The sequence below is a fragment of the Notolepis coatsorum genome (genome assembly GCF_963971535.1).
Source record: "Notolepis coatsorum genome assembly, chromosome: 3".
In the NCBI taxonomy this organism is placed as follows: Eukaryota; Metazoa; Chordata; class Actinopteri; order Aulopiformes; family Paralepididae; genus Notolepis; species Notolepis coatsorum.
In genome coordinates this window covers 84,381,182-84,396,075 of record NC_140167.1, presented here as the reverse complement: position 1 = coordinate 84,396,075, position 14,894 = coordinate 84,381,182, and the positions used below count along the sequence as shown (strand labels likewise).

The following is a 14,894-nucleotide window of genomic DNA, read 5'->3' as shown; positions in this document are numbered from 1 at the left end:
TAACAGGCTGAAATCTTGAGGCTGGAAAATGATGCTTTTGAGTACTCCATTAGAAATATAAAACAATGATTTTTTTTCTTTTTTAAATAAACCCTTACAGATGTCTTCCATAGACTCACAGGAATCTGTGTAAAGTTGCCCAAATAGTGCTAGGAATAGCAATGCATGTCCCCTTTAAGTGGCTCAACTATCAACAGCTGCCGTGTGCAAATGAAAATCCAGAAAAGTCGAGGGTTAAGACACACCTGTGCAGCTCATTAAATGCAACTAATGATGCAGCCGTGTGAAAATGGTGGCGGAAGCGCTTTGCGACCGATCAAAATGAGATTAGATTAATGTATTGTCATCATCATACAGAATACAGGCTACTACTCGTGACCACCTGCCGCAGCACGCGCACCCCCCCCACACACACACACACACGCTCGCAGTACTGTATAGTCTGGCGGCGGCGGCAGTTGACCGATGGCGATGCCGAGGACGAGCGCGCTCTCTCACCGGCCGTCTACCCACGGACACGCGCTCGTCCTCGGCATCGCCATCGGTCAACCGCGCGCCCCAGCCCAGCCCCACCATTCGCTGTAAACAATGATGCATGTAGTTACTAGTTACTGTGTGCGATTTTTTATTAGATTGTCATGACAAACCAATTCTCTAATCCACATATATGTAAAGAAACAACATACTCCAGTTAACGGTATATTTTTTTAATGTTTCTTTGCGGCGTAATCAATACTTAATTGCGTTCGGGACCTCCATATTTTGGGGGTATTCATCAGAAAACTCGGATCCGCGATTCGGCTCCATCAGTGGGGCAATAACTGTGGATTTTCAGCCTGGCTCTCTGGAGCTTAAACGGAGTTTCGATTCCTGCCTAGAGTTGCGCGTCGCGGCTCATGCGCATGCGCGCGCTCGGCCAATCAGAGCGCAAAATGCCAATGCGGAAGGACTCTTGGGCTGCCTTTAATATAGACGCCTCCCGGATGCGTGTAGTCTTTTACCAACACACTTGCAGTTCCGCGTTCGGGTTCTGCGATCTGATTGGCCACTGACATTTCTCTCTGCGCCAATCGCGTTAGGCCTAGTTCTGCTCTACTATCCTCAGTTAACGTAATTTATACAAATGGAAGTATTGATTTCGCCGTAACGAATCATTAAAAAAATATACCGTTAACTGGAATATGTTAGTTTCTTACACATATGTTGGATTATGTAATTGGTTTGTCATGACAAACCAATATAAAATCGCGAATTAACCGGTGGTTATCCTATAGCCCTAGTTATATGTACATTTCAACAAAGTGGAGCCGCAGGGGACTTCCATAGCATACGCCTTCAAATCCAGCTAGCGTTGATGCTATTCAGAATTTATTAACATAGCTACAACAACACAGTAAACGGTGGGGCTAAATAGATGAAACTTCCCTTCTCAACCAACCCATTGATAACAAGCAGAATACGACGCATCATTTTTACTTCCGGTCGGGGGGTTTCAAAATAGTTTAGTTAGTTTAGGTTCGTGTTAACGTTAGTTTAGGTTCGTTTTAGATAATGTACAAAATAAACGTATTTCCGGTGCTTTAGACGTCGCTCTTTTATTTTGAAACCACCCGTGCTGCTCCTCAGCACTGTTAAATTCTACTCTCAGCCACGACCGAAACCGATCTCAGGGAAATTTGGGGAATCTCGCTACCAGCCCTAATATGTCTTAAATCTGCAGAAATTCAATCTGCAGAGAGCAAATTTCTTGTCGTAAATCCGTTCGCGAATGAGACCCAATGACTATTAAAAACATCTTTCCATATACTGGCCCAAAAAAATCCACATGCAGCCTCATCCAAGGTTGGTCTGGCCACTACCACTGGTGTAAAGGTGCTGCTGCTGGGACGGCTTGGTTCAACTGACATGCATGACATCTGCGCACTGCTGACTCTAAATCTGCATCCATGTTTGGCCACCACACATAACTGCGGGCCAATGTTTTCATTCTTGAGACCCCTGGTGAGCCTCATGAAGCCCCTTGATCATAGTCTGTCTTCCTTGCGGTGGTATAATAATAATAATAATAATAATAACTTCGTTTTATATAGCGCCTTTCATAAGACCCAAGGTTGCTTTACATGGGGGGGGGGGGGGGAACGACAGATTAACAAACATAGTGGACAGACACAACATATACATATAAGGTGAGAAATTAGAGGTTAAAGGCCAGGTTGAAGAGGTGGGTTTTGAGCAGTTTTTTAAATGAGTCCAGAGTTGGGGCGGTGCGGAGTTCTGCGGGGAGGGAGTTCCAGAGGGTGGGAGCTGCCACACTGAAAGCTCTTTCCCCGAACGTCCGCAGTCTGGTTCGGGGGATGGAGAGCTGACCAGTGTCCGTGGATCGCAGGGACCGTGACTGAGTGTAGGGGTGGAGGAGGTCAGTGAGGTACTGAGGTGCCAGAGCGTGAAGGGATTTGTAGGTGAGCAGGAGGGTTTTGTAGGTGATGCGGGATTTGATGGGGAGCCAGTGGAGGTGGATGAGGGTGAGGGTGATGTGCTGCCAGGGTTTGGTGCGGGTTAGAACTAGGCCTGGGCGGTATAATTTTTTTCACACCGTCATACCCTGATGACCTAATACCCCGGTATACGTATGACTTTAATTTTCATCAGCGGGGGGGGGGGGGGGGGGGGGCGGCGCAGCTAACAATATACTCGTTATTATCACCATACATAACGCTTGCTTATATTGAAACACGTTGAGATTAGGGCCGTTCTTTCAACCTGAAAGTGCACTTTCTTCAACCTCGACAGCCTTATTATATGGTAACTCAGTTACGTCTATTCTGCATCGAACATTGTACATATGTCTATACTGAACACTGTGACCTCATTTTCTACTTCTAATTTACATGCTATACTATGTTATTTGATACTATCTTGTCTAGCACAGTCTCTGGAGCGTAACAGTAAGAAGCATTTGTATGAAAGTATTCTGTACTTCTGTATGAGAACTATTAAAGAAACTTGAAACTTGAACTCGAGGTAAACAAATCACAGAAGGTAGCCACTGCCGCCTGCCGGCACCATCCAGGTATCGACGTGAGCTAACGGTAGCTAGTTAGCCAGGCCGGCAGCCCGGCACCATCGTATCAACGTGAGCCAGTTGCATTAGGATTAAAAAATGTCAACACTCACTCACCCCGTTTTATATTACATTCCCAAAGAAGTGCCTCCGTCTCTCGTAGTCTCGTTGTGCTGGATGAAGTCACTGGCGAGTCGACTCGTGGCGCGAGGGTTTTGCTTAAATCCGAACAGACTCCAGTCCTTTAATTGTCCAAATGCGGCAGTGTGTGCAAGTTTAGCTCTTGTTTGACAAAACGTTAGCCATCTGTGGTCAGGGAGCTCATCGTGGGCTGGAGTGACGGTGGTTAACTTCGACGCTTCATCGTTCAATGGTAACATATTATTATTATTGCTTAAGCTTTAGCAGCTGCTCAGAGATAGAGGAAATGCATACAGGTTAGTGTGACGCACCTCTGTGTTCTCCTCACGTGACTCACAATAGCCAATCAATCATTAGGAAACAGAATTTGTCGCTTGTGAGCCCCTGCCCTCTGCTGGCCGTGCTGTGTGTGTGCACGCACTTCAACCAACTCGAAAGTTAACTCCGTTTCACTAATGGAAACCGAAACCCAATGCCGTCCCTGTATAAATACCGTCGGTATTTCTAAATACCCCGGTATACCGTAATACCGTCATACCGCCCCAAGCCTAGTTAGAACCCTGGCAGCTGAATTTTGAACATACTGGAGCCTGTCCAGGGTTTTGCTTGGGACCCCGGACAGGACTCCGTTGCAGTAGTCCAGGCGGGAGGTGACGAAGGCGTGGATGAGGGTCTCAGCTGTGGAGTCGGAAAGTGATGGTCGGAGTCTGGAGATGTTTCTGAGGTGGAAGGCGGATTTGGTGAGGGAACTGACATGGGATTTATAGGAAAGGGTGGAGTCCAGGATAACGCCCAGGTTGCGGACCTTGGGGGATGGGCAGATGGAGCAGCCGTCAATGTTGAGGGTGAGATCCCCAACCTTCCGGAGCAGGGCCTTGGGTGCCACAACCATGAGCTCAGTTTTATTGTTGTTGAGTTTGAGGAGATTAGATGACATCCAGGTTTTTATTTCGTGAAGGCAGTTGATAAGGGAGTGTGGGGGGAGATGGGTGGATGGTTTGGTGGAGAGGTAGAGTGAGTGTCGTCGGCATAGGAGTGGAAGCTGAGGCCATGGCGGCGGATGATCACTCTATATTATCACTCTACTTCCCCACAGGATGCACCCGTCCTCCACGCACAGTTCATGTTGTCGTCTCGTGTAAGGCTGTATTTCTGGGTCGGTGCTCTGTGAGGGCCAGGAGCCCTGCAACAGCCACTGGTGGACTCTGGACAGGATAGGGTCCAGATGAGTCCAGTCCCGGATGCGTTTTACCTGCAGTAGTGTACCATTCATATGCTCCATAAGCAGCACCACCTCTTCCTCCTGTGGTATATTTCTGGGCTTTATGGGCAGTGGGAGTCTGCTCAGTGCGTCTGCATTCCTGTTTTTTGAGCCCTCCTTATACTCCAAGCAAGGTGTACTCATAAGTGGCTAAAATGAATGCCCATCTTTGCATTCTGGCTGCCGCGAGTTGTGGGATGCCCTTACTCTCTCCCAAAAGGCCTAGTAGTGGTTTGTGATCTGATCTGTCACAATAGTGCAGTGCTTTTCAAACAGATACTGGTGGAATTTTTTAAGACCAAAAATGATAGACAGCGCTATTTCTCTAGCTGTGAATATCCCCGTTCTGCTGATGACAGTGATCGTGACATGTATCCGATTGGCTTGTCAGAGCCGTCTGGAAACCAGTGTGATAAAACTGCTCCAACGCCATAAGGTGATGCATCACAAGACAAATAGAGCGGCTTTGTCAGATCAAAGTGCACTAATAATTTTTCAGACTGGAGGTACTTTTTTGCATCCTCAAATGCCTGGGTCTGACATTTTTCCCATCTCCATGGGGTCTCTTTTCTCAAATGCTTGTGTAGTGGCGCCAATATGGTCGACACATTTGGCAGGAACCTGTGATAATAGTTTAGCATGCCCAGGAAAGACTTTAACTGTGTCTGGTCAGTCGGCTGTGGGGCATTTACAATGGCCTGTACCTTGTCAGCCACTGGTTGAATCCCTTTGTGGTTAATTCGGTAACCCAGGTAAACCACCTCTGGTACCATGAACACACATTTGTCTCTCCTCAGACGCAGTCCTGCAGCTGAGAGTCTCTTCAGCATTACCTTTAAGTTGTGTAGATGGCTGGCATCGTCGTCACCGGTCACCAGAATATCATCTATTCTCACCACCACCTGGGGAAGGCCTTGTAGTAGGTTATCCATGGTGCGCTGGAATATGCCTGGTGCTGATGACACCCCATAGGGTAGCCTGGTGTACTGATACAGACCCCGGTGGGTGTTTATTGTTGTGAATTTCAGTGGGAGCCGTTGTAAATTTCGGTCCCCCCCTAATACCACCAGCAAGTCCTCTGTTTTTGGAATAGGGTAGTTGTCCAACTTGGACAACTTAAAGAGGTTAAAGACTTTCAATTTGTTCATTCTGTACGAGAACCTTTGTTTATGTAAATAAACCATCCTTTTCTGATACAACCTGGACTTTCAACATACGTCCTTTTTGGATGCATATGGGGAATAGAGACAGTGTTTTAGTGCGTGGGAGGACAGAATCCCACTGAACGAGTGCCTCAACAATACTAAATAAACACAACACAGATACATCATGGAAGACCAGATGGAGGCTGATACCAATCAACGAAAGGCTAAAATGACCGATTTCTAACCTAGTTTGAATATAGAGCAGGGTGTTTATAAACATAATTATAATATAGAGCAGGGTGTTTACCTGTTATGGTAGACCACAGCAGTGTAAGCCTCCTTGTAGAAGTCTGCACAGCTTGACTTGCCAAAGATCACCTAGAGGAATGGAGATAAGAACGTCCACAGTCAGACCGGAAGCTACTTTAAGAGACATGAAGTATACGTTTACATGTGACCTACCGGCATGGTGTCATGTGACCTACCGGCATGGTATCACAGTGCCATGTGAACTACCGGCATGGTGTCATGTGAACTACCGGCATGGTGGCATGTGACCTACCGGCATGGTGTCATGTGCCATACTGGCATGGTGTTACAGTGTCATGTGACCTACCGGCATGGTGTCATGTGACCTACCGGCATGGTGTCATGTGAACTACCGGCATGGTGTCATGTGACCTACCGGCATGGTGTCATGTGACCTACCGGCATGGTGTCATGTGAACTACCGGCATGGTGTCATGTGACCTACCGGCATGGTGTCATGTGACCTACCGGCATGGTGTCATGTGCCATACTGGCATGGTGTTACAGTGTCATGTGACCTACCGGCATGGTGTCATGTGACATACTGGCATGGTGTCACAGTGTCATGTGACCTACCGGCATGGTGTCATGTAACCTACCGGCATGGTGTCATGTGACATACTGGCATGGTGTCACAGTGTCATGTGACCTACCGGCATGGTGTCATGTGACTTACTGGCATGGTGTCATGTGACCTACCGGCATGGTGTCATGTGACCTACCGGCATGGGGTCATGTGACCTACCGGCATGGTGTCATGTGACCTACCGGCATGGTGTCATGTGACCTACCGGCATGGTGTTACAGTGTCATGTGACCTACCTGCATGGTGTCATATGACCTACCGGCATGGGGTCATGTGACCTACCGGCATGGTGTCATGTGACCTACCGGCATGGGGTCATGTGACCTACCGGCATGGGGTCATGTGACCTACCGGCATGGGGTCATGTGACCTACCGGCATGGGGTCATGTGACCTACCGGCATGGCGTTGTTGGGATCCTCCCCGTTCATGAACTGGACCTTCACGGTGATGTTCCTGGCTGAGCCCTGGCGGTTGGCGAAGTTCAGACTCTGAGGATTCACGTACAACAGGTTCCTGGGGAACACAAACACACACTCCCTCAGAATACAGCACATAGAACACAAACACACACTCCCTCAGAATACAGCACATAGAACACAAACACACACTCCCTCAGAATACAGCACATAGAACACAAACACACACTCCCTCAGAATACAGCACATAGAACACAAACACACACTCCCTCAGAATACAGCACATAGAACACAAACACACACTCCCTCAGAATACAGCACATAGAACACAAACACACACTCCCTCAGAATACAGCACATAGAACACAAACACACACTCCCTCAGAATACAGCACATAGAACACAAACACACACTCCCTCAGAATACAGCACATAGAACACAAACACACACTCCCTCAGAATACAGCACATAGAACACAAACACACACTCCCTCAGAATACAGCACATAGAACACAAACACACACTCCCTCAGAATACAGCACATAGAACACAAACACACACTCCCTCAGAATACAGCACATAGAACACAAACACACACTCCCTCAGAATACAGCACAAGGACACAAACACACACTCCCTCAGAATACAGCACAAGGACACACAGTTTCATAGAGGTGCCTCGTACACAGAGCTCTGGGTCGGGCAGCTCCGTCCACAGCTCAGAACTATCAGATCCATATAACACACCATCATTAATACAAACACCAAGTGTCACTTTACCAGCTGTGACTTGTTTCCATCAAAATGTAAAACCTTAAGTTCTTAAAGGTGCTACAGATACAGCCACTAGATGTGTCACTTTGTGATTTCACTTTGTGATTAAAAACACTAAATTCAACAATACAAAACAACACAGCCATCACAGCAGGCAGCCAGCGACCTCTAGGTGACCTCTAGGAAAGTCACCGCTCAGATACGCTGCCGCAGGTTACTATCTAGGAGTAGAGCAGGGAGGGGCAACTGGCGGCCCGTGGACCGCATGCGGCCCTCACCGACGCTCCATGCGGCCCCAGGCCAATATAAAAAAAAATTATAATTATAATCTTTTTTGTTTTTTTTGCATTCAAGAGGTTGGTAGTCGACTATGGCTCCTTTCGATAGATTAGTCGACTATTCGACTAATAGGGGTCAAGTGTGGACATATTCAACACTGTTGAAAGTGCCGTGCAGCAATATGGGGGGTTTGATAAACTGTCCGCTGTTGTTACCGATGGAGCACCCGCAATGAAAGCAAAACACACAGGATTCGCCGGGCTTCTAAGGCAGAGTGGCGTTGAGTGTCCAATGCTGCACTGCATTATACATCAGGTAAGTTCGCTAACATAATTTCCATCTATTGTGGGTCACTAATAATCAGGTGTGCAGTGGTCATGCCACGCGCTACCACGCCGTCCCAGCACTTTTCTGAGCAGAAGTACGCGAAACGTTATTTCATCTGATGCAGATCGCATGCACAAACATTGAAGTTGACATTCCTTCTATTGTGCGCCAACAGGAGAGACCACAAGTGTCTCATTAAAGACAGAACCATTATTGACCCACTGTGGGGGAGGGTGAATGTCATGCCAGTTTGATAAAGGGTCAATGGGAGGCACTCAGGAATGTTTTGTTTAGTAGTAGGATAAAAGTTTATACATTTAACAAAATAATTTACTATTGCACTTTTGATTTACTGTAGTGAAATGCAGCAGGAATGCTGCTTTGTGTTTGTTGAGCAGTGGGCTTTAAGTTCATACATTTATTTTAATAGAAGCCTTAATTATAATTTGTTATTTTTGTATATATTTGGGTTACACAGCAATACTTTCAAATTCAGCTGTATTTATAAATTCATAAAGCTGAAATTAAGCATTACTAAATGTTTGAAATGGAATAAAAACAAAGTTACAACAAATTATAATAGTTTATATGCCTTATTTATCACATCTGTGACTATTATGGGCTATTTGAGTGGGGTACTACTGGCAGGACTGCCGATAAACAATGAGGCCCCCCAGATTGAGTGTGGAAATTTAGTGGCTCTCACCATATACAAAGTTGCCCACCCCTGGAGTAGAGGAACAAGAGGAAAAAGAACTGCAGTCTATAAAAACAACAAGACGTGTGATAAAACCTCTCCCACGCGTGACCCTCAAGAGCTGAAATACAACCACGAGATCTCTGTTGATCCCGAATAATAATAGTAATAACTAAGATTTATGCAGCACTTTTCTAGATCTCATTCACTAGGGTGGAGGCGGTGAGACAAACAACAGAGGAGCGAAACACAAACACACAGGATGGATGGAGAGAAGAGGCTGAGGCGGGATTGGACTCTGAATCAAAGTAAATGGATAGATACAATACAGCATGAATCAATGAAGCAATAGTCTATTTCCAACAATATAAAATAATCAAGAAATACCAATGAACAGAAATAGAAAGATTATAAACAAAACAGTCTGTTGTCTGAAAAGGAATAGGAAGAAGCCATTATGCCTATCAGGATCTAAACCTTATTATCAGGCCCTACTCCTTATCATCAGGCCCTACTCCTTATTATCAGGCCCTACTCCTTATTATCAGGCCCCACTCCTTATTATCAGGCCCTACTCCTTATTATCAGGCCCTACTCCTTATTATCAGGCCCTACTCCTTATTATCAGGCCCTACTCCTTATCATCAGGCCCTACTCCTTATTATCAGGCCCTACTCCTTATTATCAGGCCCTACTCCTTATTATCAGGCCCTACTCCTTATTATGTTTACTATACTGCTTACTGGCAATAAATAAATGGATGAGTAAGAACTTCCTGAAACTAAATGAGAACAAAACTGAAATTCTAATTATCGGCCCCAAAACTAAAAAAGAAACGTTAATAAAGAATCTAGGAGGACTAACCCCTTGGATCAAATCTGAGGTCACTAGTCTCGGGGTTATCATAGATTCAGAACTGAACTTCAATTCTCATATTAGCAAAATAACGAAAACATCGTTCTTCCATCTCAGAAATATAGCAAAAGTACGACCATTTATTAATCAGAACGATGCTGAGAAGCTAATTCATGCATTCATATCTAGCCGGTTAGACTACTGTAATGCACTTTTCACAGGTCTCCCTAAGAAAACCACAGAGAGGCTTCAGCTAATCCAAAACTCCGCAGCCCGACTGCTAACTAGAACCAAAAGGAGAGAGCACATTAGTCCAGTCTTAGCTGCTTTACACTGGCTTCCTGTAACATTTAGAATTTACTTTAAGGTCCTTCTCCTACATACAAAGCTCTAAATGAACAGGGACCTAGCTACATCACCAACACTCTAATAAATTACACGCCAGCAAGAACACTGCGATCATCAGCTGCTGGACTACTAGAGGCTCCCAGAAACAGTCAAAAGAGGATCGGTAATGCAGCCTTTATCAACTATGCCCCAAAACTGTGGAACAAACTACCCCAAAACATCAGGGAAGCCAACTCGCTAGACATTTTCAAAAGACAGCTTAAAACCTATCTCTTTGCTCAGGCATTTCAATGACTTACCTGCACTATTCTTACCCTGCCTACTTTTCTATGCTAATTTTATCTTATTTTACACTGCCTATCAAATTCATGTGTCGGTTATATGACTATTTTTAAACTGAATCATTTTAAACAATTTTTCACACTTTTGACTGTAACCTTGTTATTTACATTTTTTACTGTTGTTGTATGTCCATTCTATTTTATAATTTTTTGACAATTTTTAAACTTAATCATTTTAAACTACTTTATTATTTGTATTACTGAATAGAGAGCCTATTAGGATGCTAGATCCTAATGTGAAACACTGATTTACCATACCCTGCTATGCTCACCCATGCCTGTATTTTTACTGTTGTGAAGCACTTTGAACTGCAACCTCTGTATGAAAAGTGCTATACAAATAAAGTTATTATTATTATCAGGCCCTACTCCTTATTGTCAGGCCCCACTCATTATTAGGCCCTACTCCTTATTATCAGGCCCTACTCCTTATTATCAGGCCCTACTCCTTATTATCACCTGTCACATTATTACCTGTACCCCTCCCCCCCTCCCCCCCATGCTGCTATGATGCCTGAATTTCCCCAAGGGGATCAATAAAGGAATATCTTATCTTATCTTATCTTATATCCCTTATTATCAGGTCATATATCCCGTATTAGCAGGTCATATATCCCCTATTAGCAGGTCATATATCCCTTATTAGCAGGTCATATTATATCCCTCATTAGCAGGTCATATATCCCCTATTAGCAGGTCATATATCCCTTATTAGCAGGTCATATATCCCTTATTATCAGGTCATATATCCCTTATTATCAGGTCCTTATTATCATTATCATTATTATATGTTTTAATATATATATATTTTCTATATATTATATATTTGCTTAAAGGTGCACTATGTCGTTTTGTGAGAGTCAGAGAAGTGCATAATTTCTAAAGCATATTTTAGGTTTAGGTTTACTTTATTTGATCAAGGGGGACAGCGTACATCAGCGGTTCCCAAACTTTTTTGGCCGTGCACCCCCTGTCACCTCCCGACCTAGCTGACGCACCGCACCCCCAATGGGTTTCTGTTAGAAAAAATTGTTGCTGGTCTCCGTGCACAGATTACATTTTTTATTTTATCTCTTCCCACGGCGACTATGGATAGGGAATTTCCTTAATTAATTAAAATGTTCACGACAACATGGATGCATGTACTCTGCCAGCATGTTTAATATCCATAATACTAAAGGTTTGACTAAGATTTGTATGACATTTTATTGTAAATATTATATTTTTTTTTTTACCACCATTAGCCCTTTCATGTCACGTACCACCTAGAGGGTGCTCGCGCACCACAAGGGGTGCGCGCACCACAGTTTGGGAACCACTGGCGTACATTAATAAAACATTTTACAAATGTAAATGCACCCAATTTTAGCCAAAAGGCTAATTTCCATTGGCAGTCCCCCTGCCAGAAGGTACAGGCAAAAATCCTGTGTGAAAAAGGGTTAGCAATAAAAACAGAATAAAATCAAGATAAATAACATTAGAATAAAAACACAACAAGAGCACATAGACATACGATAGGGATACAGGTCACAATACAGTCATGGACACAAGGACAAAGCACATCATGACATATTAAAAGACCCAGACATAGACAAACGCACCATTTTCATAACTGAATAAACTGAATAACTGCATCCCTGGAGCACTGTTTGAAGCTAGAAAGCTACCTGAAAAGTTACAATTTTGTGTATAAAGGCAGGGCCCAGCAATTTAGTTAACAAGCATATTCCAGGCTTACGTTTGGTTCATGGTGTCTAAAAGTTATTTAGTTAACAAGTATATTCCAGGCTTACGTTTGGTTCATGGTGTCTAAAAGTTATTTAGTTAACAAGCATATTCCAGGCTTACGTTTGGATCATGGTGCCTAAGTTATTTTGTTTTAATTTATAATGACATAAGATAGAATAATTATTCTATGTTTTTTTTTTTTTTTTACATTGATTTGATTTATTTGAAAGGGACAGATACAAATACATAGATAATGCCTGTATCATAGTGTTTGTAGCCAAAGCTAATTTGCAACACCCGTCCCTTAAAAGGCTGACATAAAACATTATAAAATAGGACATACAGTAGGTAAATAAAAAGGTAATAAAAGCAGTTAGTGTACAAAGTAGACATGCCCTTACTAACATTAGATACACAAATACACCATTACATACACCTGGGATGACACTAGGGTGTGCACCAACACCTCTGTATAGAGATACCCGTGTACACCCGAGTGCAATCCCAGTATTAAGGCACACAGGATCAACACAGGAATACCATCTATGGACCCAATATATCAACATACCCACCGCCCTACTCAGACCCAGACATTCACCCGCTCAAAAAACCACCCACCCACAACATCCCCTCGCCCCCTCGACACCCACAGACACTCACATTCTCACCCCGTGCCATCGATCCTCTTCACCTACCCACCTACCCAGAACCACCCTCCCACAACCCCCCCCCCCTCTACACCCACACACAAACTCATTTCCCCACTCTGTTAACACATACAATCAGTGGGTGCAGGCTTGCTGCTGAATTAGCAAAGATTTAGTAAGCTTCTTGAAAATGGAAATTTGTAGCAGATGTCAGGTGATCAGGTAGAGAGTTCCAGAGTTTCACACCTTTGACAGAGAAAGCTGATTGAGCAAAAGATGTTTTACAAAGAGCAACTTTACAATTACCTCTGGCGGCTGCTCTAGTTCTGGTGTTTTGTACGTTTTTTAACACACTTTCATAAAAATAGAGATGCAAGTCCATTTAAGCATTTAAACACAAGTTTTACATAATGGAGATCAACTAAATTGACAAAGCTTAAAATCTTGTGTTTACAAGAGGCAGTGATGGTACCTGTTCTGTTTTTGATCCAAGATGTTTAAGGCCCGATTGTAGAGGCACTTGATGAATTTAACAAATGACTGATTGACCTGAGCCCAGGTGGTCAACATGGTAGGTGGTAGGCTTGGGCGGTATAATTTTTTTCATACCGTCATACCTGGCTGACATAATACCCCGGTATACGTTATATGACGGTATGACTTTCATTTTCATCAGCGGGGTGGAGCGGAGCTAACAATATACTCGTTATTATCACCATACATAACGCTTATATTGAAACACGTTGAGATTAGGGCCGTTCTTTCAACCTGAAAGTGCACTTTCTTCAACCTCGAAGTAAACAAATCACAGAACGGTAGCCAGTTAGTAGGTATCAACGTGAGCTCCCGGGACGGTAGCTAGTTAGTTAGCACCATCCAGGTATCAACGTGAGCTCCCGGGACGGTAGCTAGTTAGTTAGCACCATCCAGGTATCAACGTGAGCTCTCGGGACGGTAGCCAGTTACCCCGCACCATCCAGGTATCAACGTGAGCTCCCAGAACGGTAGCCAGTTACCCCGCACCATCCAGGTACTACTATAACGTTAGCTCCCAATCCCAGAACGATAGCCACGTAACCATCTGCTGGTGCATGCTGTGCACTACAATCAACTCAGTGTAATAGCAGTCTGTGACGTCACGGTATTGAGAATCATACCGGCGGGATCTCGAAATACCCTGGTATACCGTAATACCGCCCAAGCCTAGTAGGTGGTAGAACATGTGAGAGAGAATCATGGAGTTAAAGAACAGTTGGGCACAATCAAATGTCAGACATTTTCTTATCATTTTAAAACAGCAAAGGTTGGCCTTAATCGTTTTACAGATTTTTTTTGAGTGCCTTTTAAAATTGTATTGCAAGTCCAAAATCATCCCTAAGTACTTCATCTCAGATACTTGTTAGATGAGGTCATCACAGATTCTGACATACAATGTTTCTGTTGCAGGTTGTTTTTGAATGGAAAAGCAGATACTTAGTTTTCTTGATGTCTTGCCAGATGCGTAGATGACCGTATCATCGGCATACATTTGGATACATTATGTCCAGGCATATCTCCGGTAGGTCAATGATGTACAGACAAAAGAGAATTGGGCCCAGGACTGTTCCATGTGTAATTCCTGTTTCAACATTACTTACATCAGATTTTATATTATTGATCACATTCAAACCATGATAGTGACCATTGTGAAAAGTTGTATCTTAAAAGTTTTGACATTAAAACACTGATCAAATGCCTTTTTCAAATCCAGGAACACTGCACCTATTATGTTTCCTTTATCGAGAGATTGTTTGATGTTTTCTAATAATAAACAGGTGGCTGACTCTGTGGAATGGTTATGTCTAAAACCAAACTGTAGGGGGTGCAAATAATGGTTTGCTTCCAGGTGATCTAATAATTGTTCAGTGACAATCTTCTCCAGAACTTTGGACATTACTGGAAGACTAATAATAGGTCTATAGATACTTACGTCACCA

General features: G+C 43.8%; 1 protein-coding gene across 4 annotated transcripts in view; it reads right to left on the bottom strand.

Moving 5' to 3' along the window:
- dock7 (dedicator of cytokinesis 7) overlaps window positions 1-14,894 on the bottom strand; it is a 303,680-nt gene that overhangs the window by 177,410 nt on the left and 111,376 nt on the right. For all 4 annotated transcript variants that reach the window (XM_084309449.1, XM_084309450.1, XM_084309451.1 and 1 more), the window contains exons 15-16: window positions 6,901-7,018; window positions 5,916-5,986 (exon numbers count right to left, since the gene is read on the bottom strand). In XM_084309449.1, coding sequence (XP_084165575.1) covers window positions 5,916-5,986; window positions 6,901-7,018 — 189 coding nt within the window. The remainder of the gene's footprint in view (window positions 1-5,915; window positions 5,987-6,900; window positions 7,019-14,894) is intronic.